The sequence below is a fragment of the Chinchilla lanigera genome, unplaced genomic scaffold (assembly GCF_000276665.1).
Source record: "Chinchilla lanigera isolate Chin_1 unplaced genomic scaffold, ChiLan1.0 scaffold00038, whole genome shotgun sequence".
NCBI classification, from domain to species: Eukaryota; Metazoa; Chordata; class Mammalia; order Rodentia; family Chinchillidae; genus Chinchilla; species Chinchilla lanigera.
This window is the reverse complement of record NW_004955439.1, coordinates 12,167,034-12,178,464: the sequence shown is the minus strand read 5'-3', so window position 1 is coordinate 12,178,464 and position 11,431 is coordinate 12,167,034. Positions and strand designations below refer to the sequence as shown.

General features: G+C 42.1%; 1 protein-coding gene across 1 annotated transcript in view; it reads left to right on the top strand.

Moving 5' to 3' along the window:
• Ust (uronyl-2-sulfotransferase) overlaps nt 1–11,431 on the top strand; it is a 283,434-nt gene that overhangs the window by 227,904 nt on the left and 44,099 nt on the right. The window contains exons 6-7 of the mRNA XM_005390617.2: nt 3,450–3,547; nt 5,403–5,560. Of these exons, the coding sequence (XP_005390674.1) occupies nt 3,450–3,547; nt 5,403–5,560 (256 nt within the window). The remainder of the gene's footprint in view (nt 1–3,449; nt 3,548–5,402; nt 5,561–11,431) is intronic.

The window sequence follows — 11,431 nt, the reverse complement described above, 5'->3', positions numbered from 1 at the left end:
ACCTTGCGCTTGCCAGGCAGGTGCTTTGCCGCTGAGCTAAATCCCCAGCCCCCCAATTTGTATTTTTTGATTGAACTTAAATAACACACTTCATATTTCCATATTTTCCTTTCTGTTTTCTCTGTGGATTAGCTGAAGTCACTGTTTAAACACTATTGGAATCACTAGGAATGGTGCTTTTAAATATAAACTAAAGGGAGAAAGGAATTATATAATGTGTGTAATAAAGGTGGCATAATCTTTAGAGGTGTAAGGTTGAATAAATGATATACATGATTTCTACTCTTAGTAGGGGCCTATGAGGCAAACGTTATTGCCCCATTTTATGGATAAGGACAATGAGCCTGTAAAACGTGGACATTTGCCAAGAACTCTACGGCAAATAAGTGGTGCAGCCAATATCTGAGCTGAGCCCCGTCTGGTACTAAGCATAAAGCTTTTCACGGTGGCCTTCTGAGAAATGTGAGAAAGCTTCACTGGTAACTGCTGGGAAAAAGCTTTTTATTAACTTGTAAGTTTAGGAACCAATGAAATTACCAGCTTTTCTAGATCTTCAGCATATAAAACTGTCCTTAAAAGTTGACTAATTTGGGCTGGGATATAGCTCAGTGGCACAGCACCTGCCTGACAAGGTTGTGAGTTCAATTCCGGGTACCAAAAAAAAAAAAGTTGACTCATTTAAGGAACTAGAAATGTCTGCCTACCGCTTCATGCACTGAAACGATGTGACTCAGCCGCATGTTATAAATGCGGGAACACGGAGGCTCAGCGGTAACATGACAGCCAAAGATACTCAGCTAACGATCCACAGACCTGAGACCAGAACCTCACATCCTTTCAACAGCCAAGACTATAAATATTTTAAATCATTTTTCTTGGAGTTTCATTTAAATTGTATATATTTTAAACTTGTACAGTTTAGAATCATTTCCACCTGAAGGGGCCTTATTATATTATAGTCTTGACAATGAAAAAGACTGTCATAGTTGTCAGCGGTTCACTTAGATTATCTCACTGGTCCAGTGGTGGTATAACAGGATGAGCAGAGTGGGTCTCATGTTAAGATCTAATCTTAAAAGAGAGTGAGTGTCAAGATGCAGAGACCAGAGGACCCAGTCATCGACCAAGTGCTGGCAAGCAGGTTGGCTTGGCTAAAGTCACCACTGTGATGACAACTTTGACATAAGAATTAAGAGTTGGGTTTTTTTTTTAAATAATCTTACTCTAGAAGTAATTTATGCAAAGGTTAAAAACCTGAAGTTGCATAATCATTTCAAAATACATATGTGCTAAGGAAAGTTCTGTACAAGAAGATTGTGAGGAAGCCTTAAACCAAGCATAAAAATCATTAGCACTGTGGGAACTGAATGGTCCCTAGAGGCTGAGAGGCGCCCGGCAGGAGAATATGCTGTAAGGGCAAGTGGCTGCCGTGAGACTGTCCCAGCGGAAGTAGCCCTTGCCAAAGGACTTGGTCCCGGTCAGGTGGACTGCGTAAGTGGCCAGAACCTGACTGAGTCCCGAAGGTTCTGGTCCTTCGGTGGCCACCACACAGCAGCCCTGCTTAAGTGCTAAACAGCAAGTGGCTGGATGTGCGGGCTTAGCAGCTCTGGTCTGACTCTCCCACCTGAGTCGTTCTCCACTTACGTCTTCCTGGGGCACAGATCATGATACATCACCATATATCAGCCTAATGGACGCAAATGGGATTCTTTGAAATCCCCCAGGATGTGCCTTGGTCTAAGAGAGAGAGAATGGTTAACTGCATTTCTTAAACTAGGAATTTATGTCTTCCCATAAATTGACTTTGCGAGGTTGTTTGTGGACCACAGGAAGGAAACGTCCTTCTGAAGCCCTTGTGCCTCTTAACCATCCCCCTCAGTGACCAGGTGATGTCCTTCAGAGGTTGTATGAACCTCCAGGCCAGGACAAGATAGTGACAAGCTCAGCAAGCAGAGGTGGTAGCTGCTTCATCTCTTTTTTTTTCTTTTTTGAGACAGGGTCTTGCTATGTAGTTCAGGCTGGCCTGGACTCACTATGTGATCTAGGCTGTCCTTGAACTCACAGCAATCCTCCTGCCTCAGCCTCCCGAGTGTTGACTTACAGGCGTGTGCCACTATGCCCAGCCGCTTCATCTCTTACTTATGGGTCTGTGTGTCGTGGCTCTCTCCTTCTGCTGTCTCTTCATTCATTCGCTGTTTATTGAAACTCGGCTCCCTGCCAGTAAACTCAAGTGCTTGAGTATGCTCGTGTGTTTGTTTCTATTTATTCCAGTTGAATATGCTGTTGTAATTATGTAGTTTAATTGGCATATAAACCAAAGAAAGGAAAAGAAAGTGCTGTTTAAACAATAATAAGGGCAGGGGATATAGCTCAGCAGTACAGCGCCTGCCTGGCAAATGCAAGGTCATGAGTTCGATTCCCAGTACCAAAAGAAAATAAAACAGAATAAAAAACAACAACATTCCAACTTGTATTGAAAAATTGCTAATAGATAACCACCTATGCCAGTCATTTCAGAATAAGTGGCTTCTATAGACTCAAATTCCATTGACCACATTTGGGAGTTACACTCTACCCTTAATCAGCCTTACCAATATTGTCCCTGGAAAAACCATTCCACAGCTGTTTGATCTGTGAATTGGCTTCTCATTTCTCCTTAGAAATACCTAAGAACCAAGCATGTCTGATTCAGGGTATCTACTGCCACCTGCTTTGAGAACAGTAGGTTCTGAGACTTCTATCCACCCGCTCCAAGCCATTCTAAGACCTTGCATTGTTGTATTCGCCTTATTTTAAAGGGACAGAAAATCTAGGACTCACCCTATTGTCTTTGAAAGTGAAGATGTCCATATACATGTATCCTAATATAGTACATCTAATGTTATATTAGGTCACTTTGTAACCTTTTGTAACATTGCATATCATTTTATAGCTCCTCAGTAATTTAAATAAAATTCTTTGGGAACCTACTATAGATACTTGATCATTGTTGTATATCCAGAACCACAGGGAAACTCATTGCTGCAGGGCTGACCATACTGGTATGCAGTTAAGTCCGAATTCATTATGAATTAAATCATACCAAATTCATACCACAAGCATTTATTGTTAACTCTGTGCTCACCATTGGCTGGTAGCTGCTGAGATCACCACAGCACATGGGTAACCTCTTCTCATGATGTATGACCCAGCCAAAGCCTTTGAGCAGTGAGAGGTGCCAGCACCAGGTACTCAACCCAGAAACTGCTCTCTGAACTGGCATGCCAGATGTGCACCTGGTCAGTAGAACCAGATGTTGAGAAGCAAATAAAGTTTTCTAGGCAAGTGTATGGATTTTCTACATCTGCTCAAGACTGTAATTTAAGCATTAATCTTCCTTAAACTCTGTGGCTTTCAACAACACACTGCAGAAACCATGAGGTATCTCACTGCTGTGTTTTCTCTTCTAGGATATCAATGAGTGCATTCTTGAAAACTACCCTGAGTGTTCCAACCCCAGGTTATTTTACATCATTCCGTATTTTTGTGGACAGCATCCCCGATGCAGGTAAAGACTAACCCAGGCTCTTAGCATGCTCACCTACCAGACTGACATTCTGGGAATCTTCTGTACCGTGTTCTCTCAACCCTTTGCAACTCTACTTATATTTGCTAGTAACCTTCAGATATCTCACTTGCAACTCCCAGGGTCTGATAGGCAATAAAATTTACAGTTAGGCTTTTGCAAAAGCCCTCAGTGGACCACCAGTATGGCTGTGTCATTGGAATGCCAATCAGACCCTTTCTTTATACCTAAAACATAGTTGTTACCTCTCAACCCATGAGGCCAGGGACAGGCTCCTAGCCTCCTCCTCCACGATGAATGCACAGCTGTCCTGGCCATCTCATTGGGTCTAACACCTAGAAAGCCACACCCAGATTCAAAAGGGTCTCCCACACTTAGTAGACTAAAAGGAAACTGTTTTCTAGTGATCTTGCATCGGCCTAGTTTGAATGTGTTCATTTCTTTAGAAAGTGACTTCTTAAGCTTGCCAGGGCCCTTGGGGTATATAGGCTGCGCAAATCCGGTAGAGCATCCCTGGGTACTTGTAAAGAACCCCTAGAGAATCACAAACTCTGAGGTAGGGCACAGATGCTCCTAACCACCTCTGCAGGTGGCTCTGGAATAGCTAGAATTGGCATCCGTTATAACAGACATGTATCTGTGACCTAGAGAAGAAGGGGCAGCAACAATAATATTATCTTTACTTGGTGGAACATAAAGCCTGCAACAAAAGTGACATTTCCCCCCGAAGGAAACACTGCAGAGGATCGTTGTGTTCCTGAAGAGGCCAAGGAGGAACAGCTGGTTCTCAATTGCAGCACATCTTATTTGCTTATGCTGTAATTTCTGCTTCATCATCAGGCATGTTGTTAGTGTTTTGTTTAGTTCACTGTAACATAAAAGTTTGCATATGGTCCAAATTTCAGGGCTATACCTGTCTGCCTTCTGCCTCGTCATATACATCCTGAGTGCCAACAGCCTCCCTCTGAAGTTTCCCCAATAATAAGTACTTCCTTTTTCGTTGCTTCACATCCTGGGAAGATATGGGACCAGATGACTTCCTTTCTGATCACAAGGAAGATGTTTATTTCAAGAAATATGACTCTAACTCCCCAAGCTTTCTGAAGTTACCTGTTTCCTATTGTTGAGCTGAGTACTCAGGGTACCTTATCTCAATTTCCACACGTTGGTGCTCAGAACCCTTTCAAATGTCACCCTGTCCAACCTTACAATCCTTTGAGGTAGGCAAGAATTATTATCACCATTTTTCAAAAAAGAACCTTGGCTTGCCCAGGTTCTCCCAAATGGTAAATGGCAGCTAGACCTGAAGCCCAACTCCTGGGCCTTTCTCACTTACCTGAATGCTGACTCAGTGCTCTGGCCTGCCACTGAGATTAGGCTGTGTCCTTTGGGTAATTAAGAAAATTTTATCTTTCAGCTCTTCAAAGGATATGATGATTAGAGGCATGAACTGACACTTGTTTTGATTTCTGCAGAAATATTGTGTCAGTAATTTTCATATTTCAAAATTTATAACTTCATTTAATTGGTCCCCATCAGCATTTGTGAGGATCTAAATGTATGGGTCTGTATTTATCTCTCAACAAATGTTTATACAGGGCTCACTCAGTTCAAGGCCCTGGATATTACACCCTGGAGAAAGTAACCAAAGGAGGGCGCTCACCAGAAGGACTAGGGAATGTTCTGGACCAGGCTATCCCTGGGCTGGTCCTTAGAGGAAATCAGATTTGGACCTGCACAAAGGGAGGTGGCACGCAGAGGGATCAACTTCCCATGTATTGTTGCTGCATTTCAAAAATGAGTCATTGACTTAAAAATGACTTTTATCTCCATAAAGGGAGCCTGGAGAGTGGGCCCTTGAACGCGCAAAGCTGAACGTGAATGAAAACTTCCTGCTCGTGGGGATTCTCGAGGAGCTGGAAGACGTGCTGCTTTTACTGGAAAGATTTTTACCTCATTACTTCAAGGGTGTGCTCAGCATCTACAAGGACCCAGGTAACACCATGCATGGACAGTGCTTTCCCCAGGGAGGTCTGTTTCAGGAGTTATGAGTTTTGAAAAGGACTCGAAAAAGGAAGGAGTGGGGGCTGGGGATTTAGCTCAGCAGCACAGTGCCTGCCTGGCAAGCACAGGGTCGTGAGTTCGATTCCCAGTACCGGAAAAAAAAAAAAGAAAGAAAAAGAAAAAGAAAAAGGAAGGAGTGAAGTAATCTGTGTTCATGAAGGGTGGTTCCCTTGATCCGCAGAGGAAGGTGAGAACCACAGATGTTGATTTTAAAACCTTGAACTTCAGGTCCAATCACAATCTCACCATTTTCAAAGCCTTGATGGTTCCATGTATCCCCCATGGAAACCCTAATGGGCAACATTCTCCATCAGCCTTGACCTGAATAGGGATGCTTGGGTGACTACACGGAGCTGCCCGTGTGCACCTGGAGTCCCTGGGTGGAAATGTGTGTGAACGTGAAAGAGCCGCCCTTGTGATGAAGAAGCTGTGGCTCAACTGCCATTTGACAAAAGGACTCCAGCGTGTCAGATCCCAGCAGAGGAGCAGATAGAGCAGCAAACTGAACACAGTGAAGATGTGATTTCAGTGGAGTGGTCTCCAAAAAGCAAAAAATAGAAGTTGGCAAAGCAATTACAAGAGCAGCCGACCATCCTTGTAAATAGAATTGCTTTCAGAAATCTATCACTTATTTTTCCTCATTGTTATTTAGCTTGAGAGAAAGAGAGAGACCACCTTGTTCCTGTCTCCCCAGTTCTCCTCAATCTAATGCCACCACTGCGAGCCTTGTGTGCTCATTCTTGTGTGTGTGTGTGTGTGTGTGTGTGTGTGTGTGTGTGCTCGTTCACTGATCTGTTTGTGGATCTCTCTTGTCCTGAGATGGGAGATGGCATTCTGCTCTATAGAAATAAGGAGACAGGAAATGTTTCTGATGGCAACAGACAGATACTGCATCGCTGGCAGGAACCAAGGCCCAGGTAAACCAGGCTTTGCCTGGAGGAGCCCTAGAGCCTATTACATAGGGCGTCTCCCTGCCCCGAATTTGCTGGAGGGAGCCAATGGGTGGTAGGAGCTGCCTCAGTTACTCTCCCAACTCTCCTTGGGAGATAAAGTCTGATTTTCCTACCTGTACGAACAAAACCAGAAACCTCAAGGTGCCATGCAGGCGTGTCTCCTCATCGAGAGATGCGGGTTTGAATCCCTGGAAGGTTGGTTAACCTTAGATAGCTGTTTCTTGAAGCTGAGATTTCCTTTGCCCTTTCAACAACTGGCAAATCTAAGGAGTTTTCCAGAATTTACATTTGAAAGATTTAAAAAGCTGGGGCATCTGACTTTTACCTCTGTACTACAACACGACCTCTACTTTTTCCACAGGAGAACTCTTATCCTGAATTAGACTCCTTTAAAGGAGAAAAGTTTGTGTTAGTCATTGTTCTTTCCCCCTTTTTATTTTGTTTTATATAATGTGTGTGTGTTCGTGTGTGTGTGTGTGTGTGTGTGTGTGTGTGTGTAAAGTACAGATTTTGTGTGTAATACAGAGAATAAGATAAAGGGACGGTTGAATCTGGGTGACATATAGTTACCACATAAAAGGAACACAGTCTTGCCCCATCATCTGGGACGAGTACCGACATCACGTAGCATCACTTCTCCTGAGTCTGGGCTTGACGCCTGAACCAGGACAGAGGGTATAGACTAAAAACCTAGAAGATGACATTTGTATCTTTGTCCTTGTTAAATACATAAAAAAACACCAGGAAAAAGCTCATCCCACACAGCGCACTCACCCCGCTGTTGTCAGGTTATTTTTCTGTTGACCTCCTATTTTATGCATTTAAATATGGGACATCAGAAACATCAAGCCATCGACCTGTGATCTACAAATAATAGCTAAAGTAAGATTTCTGAAAATTGGATGACTAGTAGCTCTTTCAACCACAGTCTTTCCACCTGTAACAGGACAAATACCTGTTGGAGTACAGCTTGTTTTCCCTTCAAGTTTGGCATAGCAATACGTTAGGCACCTTGGAGAGAGAACGGGACATCTGGTGTTCTGTGCTGAGATGAAAGGCTTTCCTAAGCCCCGGGCCAACATGGGCCTGCGCAGAGCCAGGCCCGCAGCGCAGCTGCACCACGGGCTCACACAGCGCAAAGCTTCCACGGGCCTTCAGCGGGCCTCTTGGCTGCCCTCACCCTAGCTCTTTACGAACGATGAAGAAATGAAAGAAGCAACTCATGCAACAGAAGGGTTCTTCAGGCTTCTGTCCCCTGTTGTGAATTCCCGTCCCAAGTAGAAGTGATGGTTACATATTGTGAGTATCACTCCAGTCTAACTCAGCTGCCACAAGCATGCACACAACACAGTGAACTTTGGACCTGATAATGTCTGCTGTGTTCTGTGGTCTCTGGGACATTTTCTTGTGATTTTTCTACAGTAACGTTGAAGACCAGTCAAGCCCACATTTCTTCTATCCTAAAGCTTTTCTCTGTCCCCTAAGGCAGAGGACAGGAGTGAGCACATACTCCTGACCACCTTTTCAGTATGCTTTAGCCTCTGCAAAGAGCAAGCACCTGTCTTGTCAAATCAGCAAGTTGGTGTGGAACAGGACAGAGGAAGAAGAAGCCCTGGTCACTGGTTGCTTCGCACCAGAGCCACCTTGTCTGTACATTAGTTGAATTCACATAATTCACAGTAAAATCATTACCCAACCCTTTTAAAAAGAGTTTCAGGGCTGAGGAGGTAGCTTAGTGGTAGAATGCTTAGCTAGCATGTGCAAGACACTGGCTTCAATCCCTAACACTGCTTATAACTAAGTTTAGAGAACAGAGACAAGAAAAACTAAAACATAAGATACTGAGTCATGTGTCACCCTTAATCACGGTAGATTAACTGACCATCTGAAAAACTGAAATAATATCCAAACTCTGCTCTGGCCTTTTTAATTTGGTATTTGTCCTGTTACTGAAAAAAATGCAGGTATGTGTTGAATTTTAGTAATCCCTTTTTAGAAAAACTAAAACCATACATCAGTCTCATTACTGATTTTTCACAAGGTACCAATGGCAATGACTGTGACACTAGTGAATATAGTAATGTCTGTTGGGGGCTGGGGATTTAGCTCAGCGGCAAAGCACTTGCCTGGCAAGCGCAAGGTCGTGAGTTCGGTTCCAGGTACCGGAAAAAAAAACCAAAAACCAAAACAAAACAAACAAACAAAAAAAAGTAATGTCTGTTGGTCAGATGGGCTTTCACACATTTTAGATGGTAGTTATTCTTTTAAGCTAATGCTACTTGATTCAACAACATGTCATTAGAGAAATTAATAAACTTCCTGAATAATAATAGCTTGACTGTTTCTTTCCTGTTGATTTTCTGAAGAAAAATAGGCTAGGATCAAGTAAATTTATCCCCTTCCAGAAATAGTTGAGAAACTTAGCCTATAGAAATTTTTAAAAATTAGTATTTCATGTTAATATTTGAATTTTGTAGAGACCCAGCTATTGTACCTCAGAAGTTTGTAATAGTACTTAATATGAAATCAAAATTAAAGTTTAGCATGATAGATAACCAAGAGAATATACTCAGGTGCTTCTTATCAGCCAGGGGGCAAGAATGTTGGAGTGACACTCAGAAAACTTGGCCCAAGTCTGAGCATGCCTTTGAATTAGAGAGAACCAAGGCCCAAGCAGATTACTGGAGAAGAGCAACACCATTGATATAAATTATGCAGTCTCATTTTCTAATTGATTAATGTCTGCTACATTTGCTCATTACTTACCCCCTTTTAAAAATGAAGAACTAAAGCCAGCCCTGAGAAGCTGAGAGACTCATCCGTAGTCATCTGCCAAGAAGTGAAAGTAAGGAGACTCACGTTTCTGAGTTGTGACTATTAGTGTTTATGAATACTTACATCTTAAAAGTTGGTATGCTGTGAGCTATCAAAATGTTTTTTTTTTTGACTTTTTTTTTTTTTTTTGAGACAGTGTTTCATTATGCAGTTCAGGCTGGCCTTGAACTCACTTTGTAGCCCAGGCTGGCCTGAAACTCACAGCACTCCTCCTGCCTCAGCCTCCCAAGTGCTGGAATTATAGGTGTGAGTCACCACACCCAGCTTCAAAATGCTTCTTAGTCATAGTTTGGAAGTTATAATTTCAGCAGTAGTAAAAGCCAAAATACATAAAGTTATTACAAGGAACCTGTGGCCATTTGTGATAACATTCCTTTTATAAACCCTTGATTTGGCCAGTCACCAAGCTGTTCTTGTTCAATAACTCCTCCTAGCATACAGACATAGAACTACATGACTTAAAATTAAGCCATTGCCTTCCTTCTTTAAGGATTCAGAGAACTCAAATGTCCAGTTTTTTTACCTTGTATTTTAAATACTTTCAATTACTAGAATTACTAGTATTCATTTTCAGCTTGTTTCCATTGCTAATGTAAATACTGGAGCCAGAGTAAGGAATGCATTAGACATTTTGTGGGCTAAATGCTAAATGCATTTTGCATTTTAGCATTTTAGCAAAAATGCTAAATTTAGCATTTTAGCAAAATGCTAAATGCATTTTGTGGGTACCTTGAGAATGGGGTTGCCAACTGTTACAAAGGAAAAAATATGTGATAAATTCCACAGAAATGACTTAAATACTAACTTTACGTATTTAAGTTCATTTACAAGGTGAATGCTTTTTGAAAGACTAGTTTTATTTAAATCTTTTATAAACAGTAATGATACAGCACAAACTAGTGTTTTTTATTTGTTTTTATTATGCACAAGTGAAAATTGGGCCTCCCCTTAGGAGTATTCTGTGAGTTCATTTACATTGCAATTTTCAAATCTGAGAATGTTTTCTAGAAAATAATACCAAATATATACAATAAAATTTTAAATAGTAGACTGTAGGAAAAATTCAAGTTTTCATTCATGTATCAATAAAAATATCAGGCAGAATTACAAAAAAATGCTACATGATAAATGCTTGTCTTTCTCATAATAAATGACAGTTATTTTTCAGCCCAGAACCAAGTTGTGATTTAGGAGGCCTTGCAGTTTGTTTTCTGCCACGGCTCTGCTCACATCCTGGGGCAAATGCAGGTTTCTGTGGATGATCTTTAAGTCTGTATCATTATGAGATGAATGTAACATGCAGAATATTTTAAAGCTGCTTGTTCTACCTTTAGTTAGGAGGTTGTGGAGTATTTCCCGACTCCACAAAATAATCCTGATCAGTCCCCACTGCCCAAGTTTCGTGATGGAGACTATCGCCACCTAGAGGACAGGCTGAAGTCTGCACAAAGAGTTAATCTTTCATCATTCCTTCTTCCTTATGGCTGTTGAAACCCAAGTGATAAAAACATGAATCCCCCAAATTCCAATATTCTGGTCATGTCTTCTGTCCCCTTCTCACATACCTTGTTCATTTCTGTTAAGAAGACAGTACACATGATAACTAGAGAACGGAGTCGGTGACCTGGGTACTTAGTCACTCCCACACTTAAGGGTACGAATGGAACAAAATACTCCCTCTCCAAGCCCCTGTCTCCCCAACTGCATAAGATGCATAACTATTACATACACTTCAAAGGGTTGTGTGAGACCTGACTGTCCAGGCTCATGCAGTCCTTGGCTCAGTCTTGACATAAGAAGAACGCTCAGAAATTAAATATTAGCCTGCCCACCGCATTGCAGGGGAGAGTCAGGGCTGTGCCTAGGACTTCAGGTTCTCTTTGTGCTTCAAGTCAGAAAAGAGGGACAGAGAAAGGAAGGGAGCAAGCTAGGAAGGGAGGGAGAGAGGGAAGGAAAGGCCTGGATGTGTTTCTCCAGTTATGGCTCATCTGCGACTGTGAACTCTGGTGCCCTT